The sequence below is a fragment of the Typha angustifolia genome, chromosome 4, assembly GCF_048772165.1.
Source record: "Typha angustifolia cultivar Huaian chromosome 4, ASM4877216v1, whole genome shotgun sequence".
Classification (NCBI taxonomy): Eukaryota; Viridiplantae; Streptophyta; class Magnoliopsida; order Poales; family Typhaceae; genus Typha; species Typha angustifolia.
Window position 1 is genome coordinate 1,674,910 of NC_133242.1, and position 21,551 is coordinate 1,696,460.

Below are 21,551 nucleotides of genomic sequence, written 5' to 3' on the forward strand. Positions count from 1 at the left end.
GCTCTCCTCTTTTCCGTCGCCACTGTCTCTACTATTCATCAATGTTGAGCTATACAATTCACTATAGGACCGAAAGTGATCTGGGTTTGTCATTTTCGATATCTTTTTTCTCTATGTAGTGTAGATAAACTCTTTGGCCGGCCCAAATTCTTAATGGTCGTAGTGAAATATTAAAAGCTAGGTTTTCATATCATTATAGCCATTTGGGCAAATTTTTTTCATTTTATTCTATGTGCCCTTCGAGTTTGATACAATGTATATTCTTATCAGGCCCTTTTTATTTTTGTATTAGGCTTGTAAACATCTAAGTAACATGAATAATATATGTCATATTCGGGTTTTGTCTAAGAAATAAAATGAGAAAAAAAGATTCCTCAGCCGCAATTCTTTTTAAAAGATACTAGAACTGATCGAGGAAAGACAACGATCAAATATCAATGATAATATCCCAACAAACTGAGTCAAAAACTTTTTTTTGATTTCAAACTCTAATTTGATAAGTAAGCCTTATGATTGACTTACGTTAGACCAAGATAATAATAATTAGCAGCCATAAAACTATCCAAAATACTTCTTCCTTTGGTGAAAGCCGATGATTGATTAGGAGGGATAAAGAATCCATAAAGCACACAAGCCTATTTGCCAGGAACTTAGTAATAAACTTCTTAATATATTACCCTCCTATACACAGTTTTAACTTCAGCATCTATAGCATATTATCTCAGGAACTTACACCTATGCTAAACTATAGAAGGGAAGTTTTGAAATATAGAAAGCATAATCCATGGAGTAATATGCAACAAGTAGGACTAATGCAGGACATATATGTTGAAATATAAGGACATTTAATGACTATGCTCCTCATGTTATCTATTAAGGGTTTTTTAGTATATATATTATCTCAAAATTTTCTTATTCCTTGCCGTCGTTTTCTATATGACTCTTCAATTTTTGTTATTGTTGTGATACATAGATTCTCTGAACTATTCGTTGATTTTTCTATCCATAAGTTATCGGTGCAAATCACGTGAGTAGTTATATGATAATAATAATTCAAGAGTATAAGTGTAATTATCCTATATTTTTAACGGAAAGAAATATATAAATATAAACTTTAGAAATATATACACTGAATAAATAATTTGAGAAGATTTGCATGAAGAGAGAAACCCTATGTTTTATGGTCAACCAGTTGAGAGTATTTTTTGGATTGATCGTATATATATTTATAACTTTGGCCTATTTAGTTATTGTTATCTACTGGTACTAGTATTCTTGGCATTTGGGAAATTTCGTGGAAATGTCTTCCTCCAGAATGTTCCGAACGTTTAAAAAAATAGTCCATACGACATGACATGTGAACCAGGCCATCCACTTCTATTCACCCTTAAATTTTCGAATCGCCTCTGTTCACACACCAAACACCGGAAACCACCAACCACGTACATTATTTCTCTCATACCCACCAATTGTTTAACGAAACATCGCTATTTGATGCACGCCGTTGGGCAGCTAATCTTCGAGTAGTTGGGAATAGCCTTACTACGCCATTAACGGAACCGGATCGTCTGTATCCCTGGGCTGCAGGAAGGATTTGACGGCCATTCAGAGTCCGCCAAGTAGAGAAGGACGTCCCTTTTCTTTTTTCCCACTCAACAAACGAGCTTATATAATGGTGAGGAATCCAAAGCAATCCAACTCCTCTCATACTTGCCACCTCAAAGGCCGGCGTAGATCGAGCAAAGCCCATGTCGTCTTGGATCGAAACACTTCTTCTTCTGAGCCTTTCTCCACCCATGTCTTGGATCGAACGCTTGTTCTAAGCCTCTTTGTGCATGCCAGTTCGATCGATCAAATGGCTTTCACTCTCTCGAGCAAGCTCAAAGCCTTCATAAACGCATCGTTCCTTCTCTTGTGCTTTTTCTTAACATCTCACATCCGTTCTCCGACCACTTCGATCCATCTCACGTCTAGCCTTCAAACTCCTAGAGGGTTTGGTTGCATTGAGCTGCACAAACTCAAAGAGCACCATGAGAAGTGCCACTACTTGCAAACTCACATCCCTTGCGTCTCCCAAGGATATGTTAACTATCTCAGAGTCTTCTACTGCCTCTGTGGGAGTTACCCTCCGATAGGATACGCATTCCTAGTTATGTGGCTTTTGGTGTTGTTTTATTTGTTAGGTAACACTGCTTCCCAGTACTTTTGCTCCTCGGTTGAGAGCCTCTCGCGGCTGCTCAACCTCTCCCCCACCATCGCCGGCGTCACGCTGTTATCGCTCGGCAACGGCTCGCCGGATGTGTTTGCGAGCATCGTCTCGTTCCGTGCGGGCTCGGGCGAGGTCGGGCTCTGCAGCGTGCTGGGCGGCGCGTTCTTCGTCTCGTGCGTCGTCGTTGGAATCATTAACATATGCGCCAGCTCGTTATCGCATGTTATTCGCGTCGACCGGTCGAGCTTCGTTCGCGACGTCTGCTTCTTCGTCGTCGTGCTCTCCTCCCTTCTCGTGATACTTATCGTCGGTATGACTTTTCGCTCTCATGCCAATAGTAACTCTGATAAAAGTTTTTTAAGCTTGGTAAAAGATGATAATCTTATTGTTATATATTCTAACAGGAAGGGTCAACATATGGGGCGCCATGGCATTCACATCCCTCTACTTCGTCTACGTCTCCATCGTCTCCGCGACGCACTTCTGCAGGGGGAAGTACGACCACATGCTCGTGCCGATTCTCGACGGCACCAAGGACGACCTCCACACTCCTATCTCGCTCGAAAAAGAAATGAGCTCAGAAGGGAAAGAAGAAGAAGAGGAAGAAGATAACTCGCAGCCGCCGCCGTCGCCGACGTACGTCAGGCTTACGACGATGATGCCGTACTACTTCCGATGGTTCCTCTACCTCATAGACATGCCTCTATACCTCCCGAGGAGGCTAACAATCCCAGATGTCTCAGAGGAGAGGTGGTCAAGGCCATTCGCAGTGGCTTCAGCTACACTTGCACCGGTCCTAATCGCAACCCTTTGGAACTCAAAGAAAGGAGTGCTGGGCTCCAAAGAAGGCTTGACCATCTACCTGTACGCAAGCCTGGTCGGGTTCGTGTTGGGTCTCTTCGCACTTCACACGACCCTAAAAACGAACCCACCGAAGAAGTTCTTGTTCCCATGGCTAGCAGGAGGGTTCTTGATGAGCGTCCTGTGGACATACATCATAGCGGAGGAGCTGGTGGGGCTGTTGGTCTCCATGGGCTACGTCTTTGGAATAAGCCCTGCCATTCTGGGGTTGACCGTGCTTGCATGGGGGAACTCCATTGGGGACCTAATCGCAAATGTCGCCATGGCCATGAACGGTGGCCAGGACGGGGCCCAGATTGCAATCTCAGGATGCTATGCTGGGCCCATCTTTAACACGTTGGCTGGGTTAGGGTTATCGCTGGTGGTCTCGGCTTGGGCTGTGCACCCTAATCCCTTTGTGATCCCGGTGGGCCCGGCCCTGTTTGAGATTGTGGGGTTTATGATAGGTGGGCTGCTGTGGGCCCTCGTCATTTTGCCGAGGAAGGACATGAAGTTGGATAAGATGCTGGGAGTTGGGCTCCTCGCCATCTACTTTTGCTTTCTCACCCTCAGACTCTCTCAGAGCATTGGGTCGGTTCATCTGTGAAGGCTGTTCTTGTACTACTTTTCTTTTCTTTTTCTTTTTTTTTTAATTTCTTTTTTTCCTCTGCAAATGCTAGAAGAGGCAGATTGATTGCTAGTAGTGGAAAATGGGTTCTTTCTTTTCTCCAGAAAGAAAAACTCTCCCCCGGTTTATGTAAAGGGGTAATTTGCAACGACAAGAAAATTATCTATTTTCGATCTGTGATCTAAGGTCAACTTTTTAATTTTCGATCTAAGGTCAACTTATTTAGTTGTATCAAATACATCTTATAGCATAACATAAACAATCTTTTCTTCTCCATTGATCGTTCAACCCTCTAAAGGGAACAAAATAAAAAACAATAAGCTCTCTTTTTTCTCCATTTTTCTTCTCTGTTTCTATGACAAAAAAGAAAAACATTCTCTTTTCTAAAATCCCATACCATATGCTTATTCATGGTTACCCATTATGTTGTAACATGAAGTGTTAGTATTAATTAAAAATATAATCGGAATATGAATAAGAAATAGGTTTTGTGAACTATGACATAATGGCAAAAGATGGGAGGAAATTGAGAGAGAAGGGAGGACAGAACAAATGAAAACACTTGCATTTAATGCGATGGGTTTCAGTGGAACTCGTATCCAACCAAGTTGGAGATAGAGATCTATTTGCAATAAAGCCGGTGGATCCCATTTGGACATGTGTCGAACATAAGCGAGAAGTGATGTTTTGGGGGGAAAGCTAGGAGAAAAGTGAGCAATTAGATTAAAAATCTAATAACATATCCATTACATATAGTCTATATTAATAATATATACTAACTTCTTTAGCCTCTAAATCCTAGCAGTTATATAGATTAGGTCCCACTTCCAAAATGCTAGTGGATGTTAGCATCGTATATTAAACTAAAAGCTCAAACGGTTTAATAACAAATCAGTGTCATTCTTCAAACTCATCATATTAATAGGTTAAACTGCCTTTTGTGAAAGCTAAACGCCGTCCAGGTTTGAAGTTTATTCATGCATACTTATGAGCTTTCCGGCGACCAGTTTCCCTGAAAAATAAAGAGGTTTATTATGTTTTTCGATCACAATCTGAAGTCAGAACTGACCGGTTTGGCAGCTTTTGTCTCTTCCATGATGTCATAGAATCGTGGAAAAACAAATGAGAATCAACAAGACTACATGCATGAGAAGACAATATGCTTAGGCTTTTTGAGAGAAGCTATGTTTAGCTTTTGGCTTACACTTTTTATGGTGCTCATGTTATCCTTTTTTTCTCTTGCTTTCTTACTTTCTTTCTTTCTCTTATTTTGTTTCGTTATCCTCCTCCTGGAGCTCTACACGGAACCATACGACGCTTTCAATTAAATTCTGGGCTCGTCTCCGTGATGCCCATGCAACGCCTTTTAGCTACTGTCCCTCGTAGCTACCGAACTTTTCTAGCAGCAGCAGCAGCCAACAACCCTCGCACAGTTCTCCGGCTCCAGTTACATGCATGGTACAGGAGAAGAAAGTTCAATTCAATTTGGAGTTGATGAGCATGAGGAAAAGATTACACTGGAAAATGACAAGAGGTTTTTGGAAATTAGCTCTCCAGATTCCATCACTGCTCGCTGCTAGTACTTGCGTCACTGTTTGTCTATATGATCTGTTCCTCTTATTGGAGGGAAGGAGCTCCGAAAGCTTCGCCTGGTCGGACAGTCGTCAGAGCAGCAGCATCGATCTTGCTTGGCCTTTCGACGAGTATCCTCTCTCTCTCTCTCTCTCTCTCTCTCTCTCTCTCTCTCTCTCTCTCTCTCTCTCTGCCTTCATTTTAATGTCAGCTAACTTTTACGGAACGCCTTTTCTTCTTCTCTAATTTGGAGGGATTAGTTTGTTTTTAAGAACTCTTTCGAAGGAATAGACGTCGGTCTCCGGTTTGACTCTCGTCACCGAAAGCGAGTTCCGCTTTCGCTGCTAGTAATTAATGCCGCTCTCGGGCTCTCAGATATTAACGCTCTCCCTCACTCTCAGTGGTACCCTTGTTCACCGTGCGCGTGCATACAAATGCTATAAATAAAAATAAATAACTCATGAAAATAAAAAAGTACTCGTTAGAATTAAATAATATTTTGGAATTAATTTTCTTTTGATAATAACTTCAGCACCTATAGATTTATTTTTTTTAAAATAATAAAATCTATGTATAAACTCAGGTTTATATACTACTAAATTAGATATTGAAAAAGAAGTCCGCCACAGGGCGGACCCCCCCCCTCCCCTTGGGGTTCAATTCCCGAGAGGCGCCGGTGGGGGCCCAGCTCGGGAAATAGTCGACGAAGGTGGTGGGCCCCAGCAGGCTCAGTGAACAGGCGGGGTCCCACTTTATCTTTAACCTTTTAATTCCTGTTTCGACTTCATTTCTAACTGTTGCAGTCGCACGGAAAAGGTGTCGCATAGGCGGTCATCGTAACGTCATCTTATCATTTACATAGACAAAAGTGGTCCCATTATACGGCCTAATCAATACATAGAAATGTAGTAAATTATTGGCCATCGATTCTCTTATTATATTATTATTAAATACCACTAGAGCATATATATATAAATTAATCATATAAAGTTTTACCCATCATCCAAATATATGACATAAATATGGTTTAATTAGTTCTCCGGTTTCATCATTGCCTTAATACTTATATATAGTTTAGAAAATGATGGTAGAAAAAAGAGGAGGAGGGGGAGGAGGAAAAGGTGGCGGTGGATGGAACAGTAGGCGGTAACGGCGGTGGTTGGACGAGGGGGAGAGAGGGGAGAGAGAGAGAGAGAGAGAGAGAGAGAGAGAGAGAGAGAGAGAGAGAGAGAGAGAGAGAGAGAGAGAGTGAGACAAAAAGTACAGAAAAGGGGGAAAAAAAGTGAAGTTTGACTTAATACTGTTCTTTTAAAAGGGCGTTTACTGTGGAAACTTCCCTCAAATTCCAAAGTCCTACAGGCTACTTGTGTGAATCCAAAACAGTCCCTTAGTTGCAGAGGTGGGTGCTAGGCCTAACAATGATTCAATGTACTTCAAAATTGTAGGCCCAAAACCCTAGAAGAATGGCCCAATAACTGGCCCGAGAAGCTAAGAGAGGAGCAAGAAGAAATGGGTCAGTTGCATGACTAGAGATGCCTCTCTCTCTATCTACCATGAGGATTGAACAATTCCAGTTGTTTCTGAGGAGAGGTGGCCTAAATTCAGAGTAGAAGGTAACAGTCTATTTGTTTGGTGGATCAGTGGGAAAAAATAAAGTATATTCAATTTCGATATGCAGATTAATTAAATATAAGAGTGAAGTAAACTTAGACACAACCATCAAGATATATACAGTTTATTTTTTTAAATAATAAGATGGTTATTATTATTAGAGAACAAAAATAAATTATACGAGAAGATAGAAGATTACACGCGTTTCTCTTGTTAAATTAATTTTTCTGCTTGGTAGTCGATCGCTATCCGTATGGTAGTTAGCGAAATAATTAGAGGTAAATATGTTCTGTTACTCTATCACAACATGCACCAGAATTTTCTTGAAGTCTTGAAACTTTCTAAAGGACCAAATGGTTCTTTAATCATATTTTAGAATAAAACTGGAACCTGAACTATAATAATGAGCCGTTATAATCATACTTTAAATTAAGTTATACAACAAATTTCCAAAGATCCCACTATTTTTCTAATAATTATTCAAATAGCTTCCTCAATAGATAGCCAAGGGGATATTTCGGTCAAAGGAACAATAAAACGGTCAAAATTTTCAAATGCAGATCTAATCCCTCTGGCTGCAGTGCTATTCGGACAATAAAAGCCCTGGATCTTCGAATAAATAACAAAAACGCCCTCGAGGCCCTCGAGTCGTGCCATGGACTATGTGTATCCACCCCCCCCGCCCCAAATGTCGGCTGCTGTAAGATCTCGACAACGCTTGCCACGTCATATTCAGCTCCCTAGATCTCCTTAAATGATAAAACTACCCCCCGACAAATGATTATATTTAATCACATACATCACATTGCGATCCTCTCTGCCCATTCCATATCTGAGGAGGAAAAGGGGCAGAGGAAGGCCGCAAAGCTCTATAATACCTTATCCTGCCGAGCCTTTTTGCTATCCTTTTTTCACTTTCTTCCGTTCGTTCTTACAGCTACTATCTGCATGAGAAAACCGTGTTTTTGAACTGGGTTTTTGCTTAAGATCTAGCTTCTATGTTCAACAATCTAAAGGGAAAAAAATCCGAGCTTTTTTGGTGTTTTCTTAGTTTATTCGTGTAGAAAGGTCGGATTTTTCTTGTTTTTCTTGGTGAATCTCATCTCATCTCATCTGGGTCATCCTCCATTCATGCCTTTGTCTTGGTCATATTAGATAATAGGCAGTAGAATAATCCCCTATTATTCTCCAGCTGAATCTTTTCCAGGTTTTCTCCTACATCCTATAAAAAAGATCCCAGTTTTGCGCTCCTTGAAGGTGATCTTTAGCCGCAATACATGGGCAATCTTAGATGGGTGATATGGGTATTCCTACTTGGTCTCTCCTATTCCATGGTTGAAGGACTTGGGATGAACTGGGGAACAATGGCGACTCACCCTTTGCAACCTAACATAGTAGTTCAGCTCCTCAAGGACAATGGGATCAAGAAGGTCAAGTTGTTCGATCCCGACACCGCAACCATGAGGGCTTTGGCTGGGAGTGGCATCGAAGTCATGATTGCTATTCCTAACAATATGTTAGCTAAGATGAATGATTACGACGCGGCGAAGAAGTGGGTCGATAAGAACGTCACTCGCTACAACTTCGATGGAGGAGTTACCATTAAGTAAGTCTGAAGCTCTTAATGGCTGAACTGAATTGAGTTGCAGAAATTTATTTCCTTCTATCTTTGTCAGATTTGATAGTTATGTTCTGCAAGTTTTAGAAAGTCTATACTTGTTTGATGTTAATAGATTGATCTAAAGGTGATGAATCTACCACAATGAAGCTATAACTTTCAAAAGATTGAACTCTTGATCAGACCAATGATTGTAACATTGAATTCTTTCGGATACTGTAGATGATATATTGCAACTGAAACAAGTTAAACAAAAATTCTTGTGTTTAGTAGCTTCAAGTTGAGTTCAAAATTTCTCCTATAAGGCGCGGATTAAATAACGAGTTCCTTTCTAATGCTTCATGCAGATATGTAGCAGTTGGAAATGAGCCCTTTCTCTCATCTTACAATAATTCATTCCTAAATATCACCTTTCCTGCTCTCCAAAACATACAAAATGCCCTCAATGAGGCAGGAGTTGGTGACACCATAAAGGCTACCGTCCCTCTCAATGCCGATGTGTATAATTCCCCTGCAGACAACCAAGTCCCCTCTGCAGGAAGATTTCGGACAGACATCAATGATCTAATGACTCAGATTGTCCAGTTCCTCAACCAGACCGGCGCGCCCTTCACCGTCAACATATACCCTTTCTTAAGTCTGTATGGGAATGACAACTTCCCCCTGGATTATGCTTTCTTTGATGGTGTGAGCAATCCTATTATCGATTATGGAATTCAGTATACCAATGTGTTCGATGCCAATTTCGACACATTGGTCTCAGCTTTAAAGAGAGTTGGTTTAGGCAATTTACCTATCATTGTCGGAGAGGTCGGTTGGCCAACCGACGGCGACAAACATGCCAAAGCATCCTATGCGCAGAGGTTCTACAGTGGTCTTCTAAAGCGTCTAGCTGCAAACCAAGGGACACCTCTCCGGCCAAACCAGTACATTGAGGTCTATCTCTTTGGCCTAATCGATGAAGACGCGAAAAGCATTGCTCCTGGTAGTTTTGAACGTCACTGGGGGATCTTTAAGTATGATGGGCAGCCAAAGTATCCAATGGATCTCTCAGGTCAGGGACAGAACACGATGCTTGTGGCGGCGAAGGGCGTGAAGTATTTGTCGCGAACTTGGTGCGTGTTCAATCCAAATGCAAAAGACACAAGCAAGCTAGGTGGTAACATAGACTTTGCTTGCCAGTATTCTGATTGCACTGCACTTGAATATGGTTCTACATGCAATGGCTTGGATGCCAATGGGAATGCCTCATATGCCTTCAACATGTATTTCCAAGTTCAGAGCCAAGTGGAATCGAGCTGCTTCTTTGAAGGTCTTGCTATGGAGACAACACAAGACCCCTCAGCAGATTGCAATTTTACCATCCAAATTGCCGCATGGCGATCATCTGCTTCAGCTGTCTTTCTCGCGCCGTTGCTTGCGGTTTTCATGCCGGTATTTTTCTCACTTCTCTTACTCTAGTTGAAGCTACTGTGGAATTCAAGCACGGTGGTTGTTCATTGATTTATTCTTAATAGCCACGTAAGTGTGAGATTGTGAGGTAGTTCTATTCTGGTGGATTGAAGAAGACTTCAATATTTGCAAAGGTGGCCTTGCTGAAATTCTACTCCTCTGGGTTTTCTTGGTTTGAGAAGCTACAAATCTTTATCACTAGTTCCTGTGGGCTTCTATTGTATTTGTTGCAATCCCATGTGCTATTTATTAATAGAAATGATAATGGAATGTGCATTGTTGAACTGCACACCAAGGTGGTAGCTGATACTAATAAAGAATATCCTGTTCTGACATCTGGATTGGTTTAAAGAACAGAAGAAAACTCTGTGGGATAAAACTGTTGTATATTATTGCCATACACTAAATCGATCCAATTCTTGTTGTTCTTTTCAAACTAAATTGACTTGGTCTACAAAATATACATCAAGTGAAGCCCGGACATTCGAAATAAAATGTAAAAGCTGGCAAAGTTTGAATGTGGAACTGAAAGACCAACCTGGACTAGTTGTCATGCCTGACATCAATTAATTTTAAACTGATCCTTTTGCATGTATATTGCAAGTAGAGGTGTAGAGGAGCTGAGCTTGAGTGAGCTGGCTTAGTTTTTAATATCAAGTTGGCTTAATTCAGCTTGAGCTATCTTAGTTTTTAAAATTTTTCATTATATATTTACTTTTTAGCTATAATAATATAATCTTTTGAGGGTTAGGTAAATATAAATATAATTTGTAACTCTTCATTTCCCAACATGAAATTAAATGTCATCCAATCAATTTAAATTATAATATATTACTATAGATATTTAAACGGAAGATATATTTAAAAAAATTCATTTTGAGCTAATCGAGCCTAGCTCAAGCGAGTTCTAGCTCGGCCTGGTCAATTTGTATTTCGAGCTAGAAAATCTAGCTCAGCTCGGCTTATTTAGAGCTAGAGCTAAATTCGAGCTGAGCTTACCAGCCATCCAAACTTTTTTTATGACCCTAGTTGCAAGTTGTTTATAAAATCAAACTGCGCTGCTACTTCAAAAGCATGGCCCACTTAGTTAGAGAACTCCGAGCCGTATCAAGATGAAAAATGCAACTTGGCCATAGCCATCTTTTTAGTAGTCAAGGCCAACAAAAAAATGTGAACTTTGCTTCCCATGATTAATAACTATCAGATGTACAGAATATCAGCATGACAACAACAGAGATGGCAGAGACAGAAAACTCCTTAGAGGCACCAGCTTATGTTGGAACTACATGGAGAGTTCTATCCTCGCCAATCCACAAACTTGACAAGATAATGGCAATAAGCAGGACACAAAGACAAAAAATGAAACTCGGAGCACCAATTCTGCATCCAACTCCTTCTGTGTTCATGATTTGGATGTTACTGTCTTCATAAGAAAATCTGCACGAGCCTTTGCAAGCACTATCTGCAAGTAAATTGCCAGCAGATGATGCCATGTCTTCTGTATTGAGGTGAGCTTCTTGAACATGCTGGTGCTCGTTCAGCTGCTTCAAGTTTGCAGAGGTCCCTCCTCTGAAATCATGATTGTGATCCTGAGGAAGATGATCTCCACTTAGTGCCATTGCTGAACCTCGTCGAACCTGACTTAAAGCTGGACTCGGGGACATCCTGCCACACATTCTCTCATGGTTCCAACAGACAGGGTTGTCTGCTGAATTCTGATGATAGCAGAGAAACTTCCTTGGAGTTGAGCACATCTTTACATCACCAACAGTAATTTGAGACCTGGATCTCTGTGATACAAGCATTAGCAGCGATATCGTCTAAGTTAACTTTAGTCCAGACAAGTTTGAATTCACAGAACATAAAAATGCAGTGGCATAGTTTTAAAATGCTGCAATTTATTGGTGATAGACATAAATGACTTTGGAAAAAGCCTGCGACAATTTAGAAAGTCATTTCCCCATCTCAATTTAAAAATGACATGCTCACCAATAAGCACATTGTATTCATGCGCATTGAAGAAAGTGCTCTAGCATCAAGCCCCAACAGACATGAGGATTCATCTTGGTATATTTGTTCTAAAGATTAATAATTTTACCCAAACATTAATGAAGAATAACTATTCTATTGCCTGTGAGAGAGCAAAAAATATCAATGCCATTTTGATGCATATCCAAACTCAGGAGGACACTGTTGCAACCAAGGTTACTTTGACGTACCTGAGGTTTTGGAGATGTGACTTTGTTCATCATGTATGTGATACTTTCATGGACATCTTTGCCTGGGTGTTCATTATGTGGCTTAATTAGCTCGAGAGGGACTACTGAATCATGACAACCCGAGCTGGCCCTGTGAAGAAATCCATTATTACTTCTAAAAACCAAAGCATCAATATCTTTATTCAGTTGTCTCAAGTTTCCTTGCCTAGAAAACTGATTGCTACATGGAGACAGCTGCATTGATGATGGGGAATCAATGAGAGAACCATGGCTGACAAAAGAATCACTTGTATGCAACTCACGAGAAGGACACTCAGATGATCTAGTTGCACTGAAGCTGGCACTATCTATAGCACTCCATGAAGTCCTCCTATGGCATCTATCATCAAAATTTGATCCTGTGAAGGGACTAGAGATTTCTAACTGATATCCTTTACCTTCAACTATTACCTGGGCAGTTTCTAATGTTTCCAAAGCTGCAGCAGTTACAAATGGCATCTGATTATTCTGACAATTTTCCAGAACATCAACTATGTTGACAATTTCAGAAGATATGCTTCTTGAATCTATGCACTCCATCAAGATTTTGATCATCTGAATGGCTGATAATTGCCTCTGAGAGTTGCTCTCATTAATACCTGAAATCAAAATTTGTAAGCCTGATCTTACTAGAGATCTGGCATAGGGCTCAACCAACATAGGATTTTTCCTTGTTAAAGCTGAAACCAAGCCTAAGTGTGAATTTGTCTGAGTATGCTTCTCCTCAAGAGCTCCTGCAACTTTCACGCAAACCTCATTCACCAATTCATCTGAAGCATATTGCCAGTTCTCAGATTCCACAAGAGCCTTGAGGCAAAAAGCAGCCCCAGATGCCGTATTCTCTTGCATAACCATCAAGCAATCAAACAGTGGCCTGGAAAGAGATCTAATAATCCTCTTCTTCTCACTGTCTAGTGCCAAAGGATTAATTCCATAACGAGCAATTGCAGCTACCACTTTACAGCAGGACTGATTAAGCGATGGAGACACTTCACTGGAATACATGGTTGCTGTGATTTCTGACATCATGCTGTCAATATGTGGCACAATATTCCGACCATGAACTCTTGCAAGTACTTCTAATAGTGAAATTGTACACTCTTCCAAAGTTGAGCTAGAATCTTTGGTTCCAAAGAGAAAATTTAAAAAGAGAGGAAGGGTATTAGAGTCCAGGTCTTCGATATAAGACTTCAGAGATTTCATTGCTGCCTTGCAGCTCTCTGCATCCCTTCCCATGTTCTCCAGTTCTTTACGAAGCAGTAGGCCAATATTTTCACCCATGATATGTCCTGGAGAGATTGAAGGATCATGAGTTAACACAAATGCAATGGAAAGTACGTCTTTTACACATTCAGTGCCACTTGTTCAGCAAAATCCATTCTATGTGGAATAACATCACATATAGACATGATTATTTGATGTATACTTGCACTTCAATTCAAGCATGAGATAATCTATTATTTTTCTTAATAAAAAAAAAAAATACTCCATTCACTTGAGCATGCAATTTTCAAGATTAAAGCATGCATAGTAAATGCAATTGTATCCTTTTAGCACTATTGTATTAGACATTGCTAGAAAAAATAACGAACATGGGAGCAGTCATACATCATTCCGATGTCAATTATACAGCATATTAATGTCTAAATGATTCAACACAATGATAGTTATCACAGATCGTTCATAATTTACCATGGCAAATAAAATCTCATATTACATGAAATAATTATGTGAGGCATGATAGAAAAAATAACTCTCTAATTCAAGAAGCACAACTGCAATTGATCCATAGAAATATTAACTTCCCAACTGCAATTATCAAAATCTTTGAAACTTTCCCAATTAATCTTTTTAGAAAATAAATAAATAAAAATCATTCGACAAATAGAGGCTCGAATCCACTTGGCAAAAAGAAAGAACTAAACTTTCCAAGAACCACATACCGAACAACCTAATAAGACATGGATCCAAAGTATTCACAAGGAAAATCTAATTTTTCTCATTACGATCGATTTATCCACCGGAAAAGCTAAGCAAAGCAAACTCGAAACGCAAATCGGGTTCTTGCTACTTCATAATCTAATACTTCGATGCAAGAAACTAGTAGAAATACCTGAACGCGAGAGCAAGAATATTCTTCGTGCCAATTGGTGTAGAACCGTAGAGAAGAGAGATTGGGGTCTGATTTGATTCGGGAATGGCCGCCAGAATTTAGAAAGGAGGCTCTTTTAGGGTTTTTCAGAAACGGAAAAGGGCTTCGGACAAGTCGAGTGAGATTTCCAATCCGGATACCTTACAACGGAGAGGGGGGGAAGGGGGGCATTCTGGGATTTGAATTCTTCCGGAAATTTACAGCCGTGCCCTCGGCACATCTTATAGCTTATTATATCCCGCGGGACACCAGAACAGTAGCCTACCGCCTATATAATAAACCGAGGAGGCACCAAAAGAGAGATCGATTAGGGTTTCTCCACCCCCAAACCACAGCTTATTCTTCGCAGCTCGTGATTTATTCAAAATTTTCGATCTTTTCCTCTTGCTTTTTCTTTTTTCCTTCAAATTGTTTGCATGATGTTGGATGATGAAGCAAATCAGACGGATTCCCATTGATTTCTATAAGATGATGTCCTCAACCAGCTACTTCTGACTCATCATGCAATTTTGGGCCTTCTATGGTTCTTTTTGGTGGCATTTTTGCTCGATTTCTTTTATTTGTTTGTAGATTTTTCTCTTTGTTTATGAGGCTATGATCATGTAGATCGATTGGAGAACCTAACGAGGATAGCAGTGAACCAATGAGGTGAGATAAGTATTTGCTACTCTTGATGGGTTTTAAATCCTATCTGATGATCACTATCCACCAAGATCTCTGAGGCTCCCGGCACTCTAATTTTTATTAAAATGCACTTTAATCCCGTGTAGTTTATGGAAACTTTGGTCGTGTGATTCTAATTTGTATGAAACTGCCAGTTTTTCGATTAAGCTAACAATAAAGACAATTTTCTATTAAAATTTTTGAATAATTTGTGTATTTTGAATCTTATATTTTCGCGTTTTAAATTTTTTGCAATGTCTAAAGTGTACAAATAAAAAGATTAAGATTAAAAAAGGCGCATAAGACAATAATTTTCTCAATTTTTTAATTAATTGTTGTATTGAGATGGTTTGTTTAGATTAAAGAATTGATGGTGTGTTGTTGATAAAACGAGAAATTTTAACCGTTAATTTTTCCGTCGTTAGATAATAAAAATATCTTCTCGTGTTGGATTTTTAAGATAGTATTATTAAATAATCAAAATAGTCGCTTGACACTCAGTTTGACAGAAAAGTTGTCACTTTCACTTCAATAATTTGGAGATTATAGAGATTGATTTTAGAAATAAGCGTTGAACGATAAAATATATGTCAATATATATATATATATTTATATATGTATAAAGTTATATCGAGTAGAACATTAGCAAACTAAGGCTTCATTATTTTGTGCTTAAAAATTTAAGGATATATATATATATATATATATTTCTTAAATACGAGTAAGGTACTGGAAATTTACCGAAATTTATTGTATGATTGTAAAATACAGATAAAATTATAACAAATAGATAAGTTTATATAAGATTTTTTTTAATTATCAAATTATGAATAAGTATAACTAATAAATTTAATGCGTTCAAAATATTGTGACGTCGAGTTAGAGCAATTTTAACATAAAAAATGACATCATATGAATTCAAAAGATAAACGAAATGGGGAGTTAGGTGCGAGGATATTTTGATTATTTTTTGTTAATAAAAATTCTACTGAAAAGTCTGCTTGATTTTATAAGATTTTCTACTTAATTTATCATGTGATTTACTTTATAAAAAGTTTAATTAAAACATATATAAATAATTATTTGATTACAAAATATATTAAAAAAATAATTTATAAATAATTATTCTGGAATCAAACGTCATCTAAGTAAACAATGACTTACTTTTTGTTTTTAATTTTATATATTTTTTGGTCGACTCATTTAACGATCGAATCGAAACGTCATTGTTTACGCAATCAAATAATCGATAGGATACGGGACTGCTCTCCACCACAGAATATCCCCCCTACCGGCTTAAATGAGGACATCTTCCTCTCCAATTTCCATCGTTCTGATCCCAAATCATTTCACTCTCTCTATATATGCCAGCATATGAAACCTCGTGAACTCAAAGCCAAATCCAAACCCTATGGCTTCTTCCTTCTCCGCCTCTGATCGGACTCCTCTCCCGCTTGCCGGCCGCACGGCGATCGTCACCGGCGCCTCCCGCGGCATCGGCCGCGGCATTGCCGCCCACCTCTCGTCCCTCGGCGCCGACCTCATCCTCGGCTACTCCTCCAACTCTGCCCAAGCTGACCTCCTTGCCGCCGACCTCAACTCCTCCTCCTCCTCTCATGTACGGGCCGTGCCGGTCAAAGCCGACGTCTCCGACCCGGACGGAGTCCGAACCCTCTTCGATCGGGCGGAGTCATCCTTTGGCAGGCCGGTTCACATCCTCGTGGCCTGCGCCGGGGTGCTCGACCCCAGCTACCCCTCGATTGCCGATACGGATCTCGAGGCGTGGGACTCCACCTTCGCGGTCAACGCGCGGGGGGCCTTCCTCTGCTGCCGGGAGGCAGCGCGGCGGCTAGAGCGCGGCGGCGGGGGGCGGATCGTGGCGGTGACGTCGACGCTGGTGGAGACAGCGATGCCGGGGTACGGGGCGTACACGGCGTCGAAGGCGGCGGTGGAGGCGATGGTGAGGACGCTGGCGAAGGAGCTCAAGGGGACTCGGATCACGGCGAACTGTGTGGCGCCGGGGGCGGTGGCGACGGACATGTTCTTCGCTGGGAAGAGCGAGGAGACGGTGAAGAAGATCGCGGGGGGATGCGCGATGGGGAGGATCGGGGAGACAAAGGATATCGCGCCCGTGGTGGGGTTGGTTTGCAAGGACGAAGGTGAATGGGTTAATGGGCAGGTTATCCGGGTTAACGGTGGAATAATTTAGAATAATAGTGGAGGGGATTTATCCTACTTTTTTTTTTCTCGTCTCTTTAATCGTACTTTTATTGCTATTTGACGGAGTGCATTAGCTAGTCTATCATTTATCTTATAAATGTTCGTAGATAGCTTGCTGCCTTATTCGGTTCCCGCAACTCCACAAGGGGTTATTACGTGCTTGTCATATGTAATGCTACATGTAAAAGTGAAATGGTTAAAATGTAAAAGTAATAATAATTCAAATATATAAAATTCCAGGGGTGCAAAAAGAACTACGCCCTGAGCTGAGCCAAACTCAAGCTAAGTCCGAGATTAATTAGAAGAGGTAAAGAAGGCTACTGTGATTTGTTGATGGAAGAGGAGGCTAACGGAGAGGAGGAGGTCGTTTGTTGATAGAGAATGAGGAGAGCGAATGAGAAGGTGAAGGATGAGGAGACCATGAATGAGAAGGTGATGGATGAGGAGACCATAAAAAGAGGCCAACGAGTTGAGGTGGCATTTTCGTTGAGGGTGGGGTGATTAGGTTAAGGAACTGATTGAAATGATGGAGAAAAAATAGTGATAAAAGGCAATGTGAGCCTCGTTGTCGTTGAGGGTGGGGTGACAAGGTTAGGAAACTGATTGAAATGAGTGACAAAAGCAACGCGTGCCTCATTAACAATAACAATGTTTAAATACAAGCCAATCTTGGGACATTTCAATTTTGATTTATCTTGAGATCAAGGGTGTAAATAAGCATATTTAGTTGAGTCTAGACGAGATTGCCCTATTTCAGGCTCGTCTTAGAATTCAAATTGAACTTGATTAAGTTGAGTCCGAGTTTGAGTCGCTTATTTATTTTGACAACCTTATTTGGATAGTAGACAATTAGAATAAAGAGAACCCAAAAATTAAAAATTAAAAATAAAAATAAAAATAAAATAAGAGTGAACCCATGAACCCTGTTTTTAAAATAAAAAGAGGAAACATGATCACTAAATATGAAAGTTTTAACAACTTATATAAGGAAATGGCACAGTTAGAAAATATATTAGTGGCTTAAGATTATCCTCTGAAATAATCCGCAAATCCACCCACCCACACAGACACAAAACAGAACAAACAATCCATGAATTAACGGACTTGCTGCCACCCAAACAAATATTTATTGACAAATACTTCAATACATCTTTAAAATTTATAATCTTAACCATATTACATAAGAAAAAAAGTATATTAATCAAGAAGATTAATTACGTGTGCCTAACTTCTCAATTTTCTTGTTATACCCTTATCTTAACCATTAGATCTTCATCAAGTGATTGATAAATAATTAACTTTACGGTACGGAAAAAATGCTCTACACGTTTTTTTGTCTTCCGTTAAGATTTTTCTCTTAAATATAATTATACCTTAATTATAGGAGAAATCATTTAATATTAAATAATTTAAATTTGATTATTTAGAGATAAACTTTAATTTAAATATAATTCTCTATCTCTATCGATTAAAATTTAATTTAAATCAATCTTAAACTAATATGAGATATATATAAATAATAAAAAATAATCAAAAGATAAAATGTAATTAAATTTTTACCAAGTTAATTATAAAAGACATCAATACCCTTATTTTGATATATATATATTACTCTCGTTTAATGATATATATATATGTCTTTTACTTAATAAAATATTAAAATAATATAATTGTTAAAAAATAATGTGCAAGATTATATATCTAAAAAAAGCTACCTACTGAATCGATAATATATTTCATTCCTATTATACACTTAAAATTCTTAAACGTTGAAGAAACCCTCTTATTTATTTGATAAAAGAAAGAGGCAAGTATAAGCCTACTACCTATCCTCGCTCTTAAATATACCCACCGTTGACCCGAAGGACCTGCCCGTTGACCCACTCCGCGGCATCGGTGCAAAGGAACCCGACCACGGGCGAGATGTCCTTCGTCTCGCCGAGCCTCCCCATCGGATTTATCTCGACGAGCCTCCTCACCACCTCATCGCTCTTCCCCGCGAAGAACAACTCCGTCGCCACCGGCCCCGGCGCCACGCAGTTTGCCGTGATCGCTGTCCCCTTCAGTTCCTTCGACAGGATCCGCACCATCGCCTCCACCGCCGCCTTCGAAGCCGTGTACGCCCCGTATCCGGGGGACAGAGCCGCCACCAGTGACGACGACACCGCTACCACCCGCCCGCCGCCGCCGCGCCGCCTCCCGGCAGCAGAGGAAGGCCCCCCGGCTGTTGACCGCGAAGGTGGAGTCCCAGTCCTCGAGATCCGTGTTGGCGATCGAGGGGTTTTTGGAGTCCATCACCCCGGCGCAGGCGACGAGGATGTGCGCCGGCCGGCCGAAGGAGGATTCGGCCCGGTCAAAGAGGGATTGGACTCCAGCCGGGTCGGAGACGTCGGCTTTGACCGGCACGGCGCGGGTTTGGGAGGAGGATGAGTTGAGGTCGGCGGCGAGGAGGTCAGCTTGCGCGGAGTTGGAGGCATATCCGAGGATGAGGTCGGCGCCGAGGGAGGAGAGGTGGGTGGCGATGGCGCGGCCGATCCCGCGGGAGGCGCCGGTGACGATGGCCGTGCGGCCGGCAAGTGGGAGGGAAATCGGAGCGGAGGCAGGAGAAGAAGCCATGGTGAGATTTGATTGGGTTTAAGGTTTTGGATTGGGTTTGGATCAAGCGGGTATTATATATATATAATAAGAGGATTAGAGGAGATCTGGAGATGGTTGGTATAGTCAACAAAAGAGTTGGAGAAAAGTAGCATCCTTTCGACGAGCGTAGTTTCCTGAAGATTCGTGAATGTCTATGCGTATGCGATACGAAATTATGCGGGAAATGGACAGGAATTATCGGAGGAAATCCAAGCCAATCTGAATGAAAACTCTAACCATCTCCTTCTATTATTCATGATACTAACCAATGTTGGTTAGGGGTGTAAATGAGCCGAGCCTGAGCGAGCCGGCTCTGGCTCAGGCTTGGCTCGAAATTACTTTCGAGCTTCATAATGTTGCTCAGGCTCGAGCCGAGCTGAGCCTAACCGCGGGCTCGATTAGAGGATGAGGCGGTGGCGGTGGCAACATGGACAGCGGCTTGCCGAAGGAGTCGGAGACGGATGGAGGAGGAGGAAGCCGACGGAGTGAATGAGGAGGAGGCCAACGGCGGAGGAGGAGGAGGAGGCCGACGGAGAGGAAGGCGTGGCGTCGTGGTGGTGGCCTGTCGTCGTTGCCGATGGAGGCCAACGGGGAGGGAGGAGGTGGCGGCGCGTGGGGTGAGGTTAGGAGTGGTGATCGGGTGGATGAAGGTGAAGGTGAGGGTGGGTGGGGGAATTGAGGATGGGGAAGGTGATGTGATGGGCTGATTAATGAGGGTGGGGTAGGTGAGGGTGAGGGTGATGAATGTTGAATGTGTTACTCAGGGGTACGTGACAATATTTTTTTATGCCACATGTCCTTAGTTATAGGGAGTCAGGCTATCGAGCCTATTATGATGGTTCGGGCTCGGCTCAGCTCTGATCGAGTCGAGCCAGACTCGAGCCGAGCCCGAGCCGAGCCCAAGCTGCTCGTCAAGCCTGACAGCCATAACGTTGGTATCTTGCTCATTCAACTCCAACCCTAAATAATATTGTGAAAAAATTATTTGGTAGTTAGTGGTTTGGTGGCTTAGCTCGATTCTTAGCGGCGTTTGATTCGAAGCAATTATTTGGCGATATATATAATTTGAAACCTAGACTAGACACAACTAAAAGCTCGGTGGGGCCTAAAGTGCCTCTGTATCGAAAGAGGGTTGGCCCTTTGTCCAACCTATATCTAGCTTTCGGGCTCATGAATGATAAAAAAAAATTCATTATACTAAATAAAATAAGTTTTTACAACTAATTCACCAACAAACAAGGACAATTAACCTCCCTACAACCTATCCCATAGGAAACTAACAAAATTACCTAACTAACGAGACTAATTCTTCCCAAAGATCACATGATTTTATTACTATTTGACCAGACAGACTCTTGGGCTCTTGGCTAACCTAGTAAAGGAACATGTAACATCCATCCTCCCTTCAGGATCTCTCCTCAAACCTCCATCCATCTTATTGGAAATGAGCTTATTTTTCTATCCAAGAGATATATCACACTAACAAGCTATAATAATAACCCCAATTAAGAAAGAAATATAATTTAATAAATACCAGCTCCAAAGAGAGTTAAAATATTAAATTTACGTAAAAAAACTCTTCTCAAAGAGAAAAATCACAGATCATAAAACATAATCCATATTAAGAGAACCGGTACAAAAACAAGTTCTCTTAAAATCACAAAAAGATCATCCACAAGAAAATTAATAAT

General features: G+C 40.8%; 5 protein-coding genes and 2 non-coding genes across 8 annotated transcripts; 5 read left to right on the top strand and 2 right to left on the bottom strand.

The window, feature by feature from the left end:
- Positions 1-1,715: 1,715 nt before the first annotated feature.
- LOC140759382 (cation/calcium exchanger 1-like) lies at positions 1,716-3,823 on the top strand. Its single transcript, XM_073095927.1, has 2 exons — positions 1,716-2,519; positions 2,614-3,823. The coding sequence occupies exons 1-2, from the start codon at positions 1,856-1,858 to the stop codon at positions 3,654-3,656; spliced, it is 1,707 nt and encodes a 568-aa protein (XP_072952028.1). The 5' UTR covers positions 1,716-1,855; the 3' UTR covers positions 3,657-3,823.
- Positions 3,824-7,671: 3,848 nt separating this feature from the next.
- On the top strand, positions 7,672-10,263 carry LOC140758753 (glucan endo-1,3-beta-glucosidase 8-like). The gene is made up of 2 exons (XM_073095029.1): positions 7,672-8,466; positions 8,826-10,263. Exons 1-2 carry the CDS (start codon positions 8,138-8,140, stop codon positions 9,937-9,939), a joined length of 1,443 nt encoding a protein of 480 aa, XP_072951130.1. The 5' UTR covers positions 7,672-8,137; the 3' UTR covers positions 9,940-10,263.
- An 856-nt stretch (positions 10,264-11,119) lies between these two features.
- LOC140758752 (protein SINE1-like) lies at positions 11,120-14,453 on the bottom strand. 2 transcript variants are annotated; one of them, XM_073095028.1, is made up of 4 exons: positions 14,302-14,453; positions 12,355-13,477; positions 12,150-12,279; positions 11,120-11,720 (listed from the first exon to the last, which is right to left on the bottom strand). In XM_073095028.1, the coding sequence occupies exons 2-4, from the start codon at positions 13,467-13,469 to the stop codon at positions 11,202-11,204; spliced, it is 1,764 nt and encodes a 587-aa protein (XP_072951129.1). In that variant the 5' UTR covers positions 13,470-13,477; positions 14,302-14,453; the 3' UTR covers positions 11,120-11,201. The 2 variants fall into 2 exon arrangements, with proteins under 2 accessions (XP_072951129.1, XP_072951128.1); XM_073095027.1 differs by having other exon boundaries at positions 12,150-13,477.
- A 306-nt stretch (positions 14,454-14,759) lies between these two features.
- LOC140759826 (small nucleolar RNA R12) lies at positions 14,760-14,840 on the top strand. Its single transcript, XR_012104278.1, has one exon. It is a non-coding gene; the product is annotated as a small nucleolar RNA R12 (small nucleolar RNA).
- A 138-nt stretch (positions 14,841-14,978) lies between these two features.
- Positions 14,979-15,065, top strand: LOC140759823 (small nucleolar RNA SNORD24). Its single transcript, XR_012104275.1, has one exon. It is a non-coding gene; the product is annotated as a small nucleolar RNA SNORD24 (small nucleolar RNA).
- Positions 15,066-16,247: 1,182 nt separating this feature from the next.
- Positions 16,248-17,293, top strand: LOC140758754 (NADPH-dependent aldehyde reductase-like protein, chloroplastic). The gene has a single exon (XM_073095030.1). The coding sequence runs from the start codon at positions 16,415-16,417 to the stop codon at positions 17,210-17,212; it is 798 nt and encodes a 265-aa protein (XP_072951131.1). The 5' UTR covers positions 16,248-16,414; the 3' UTR covers positions 17,213-17,293.
- Positions 17,294-18,992: 1,699 nt separating this feature from the next.
- On the bottom strand, positions 18,993-20,519 carry LOC140758755 (NADPH-dependent aldehyde reductase-like protein, chloroplastic). Its single transcript, XM_073095031.1, is given in 2 exon segments — positions 18,993-19,413; positions 19,415-20,519. Coding segments are annotated over 2 exon segments (777 nt in total). The 5' UTR covers positions 19,840-20,519; the 3' UTR covers positions 18,993-19,061.
- Positions 20,520-21,551: the final 1,032 nt, after the last annotated feature.

Coding starts and splice junctions, on each gene's coding strand:
- LOC140759382 (XM_073095927.1), top strand. CDS start 1,856: ATGGCTTTCACTCTCTCGAGCAAGCTCAAAGCCTTCATAAACGCATCG. Junction 2,520..2,613: donor TCTCGTGATACTTATCGTCG/GTATGACTTTTC, acceptor ATATTCTAACAG/GAAGGGTCAACATATGGGGC.
- LOC140758752 (XM_073095027.1), bottom strand. CDS start 13,469: ATGGGTGAAAATATTGGCCTACTGCTTCGTAAAGAACTGGAGAACATG. Junction 11,721..12,149: donor TCACATCTCCAAAACCTCAG/GTACGTCAAAGT, acceptor CTTGTATCACAG/AGATCCAGGTCTCAAATTAC.
- LOC140758753 (XM_073095029.1), top strand. CDS start 8,138: ATGGGCAATCTTAGATGGGTGATATGGGTATTCCTACTTGGTCTCTCC. Junction 8,467..8,825: donor GATGGAGGAGTTACCATTAA/GTAAGTCTGAAG, acceptor TGCTTCATGCAG/ATATGTAGCAGTTGGAAATG.
- LOC140758754 (XM_073095030.1), top strand. CDS start 16,415: ATGGCTTCTTCCTTCTCCGCCTCTGATCGGACTCCTCTCCCGCTTGCC.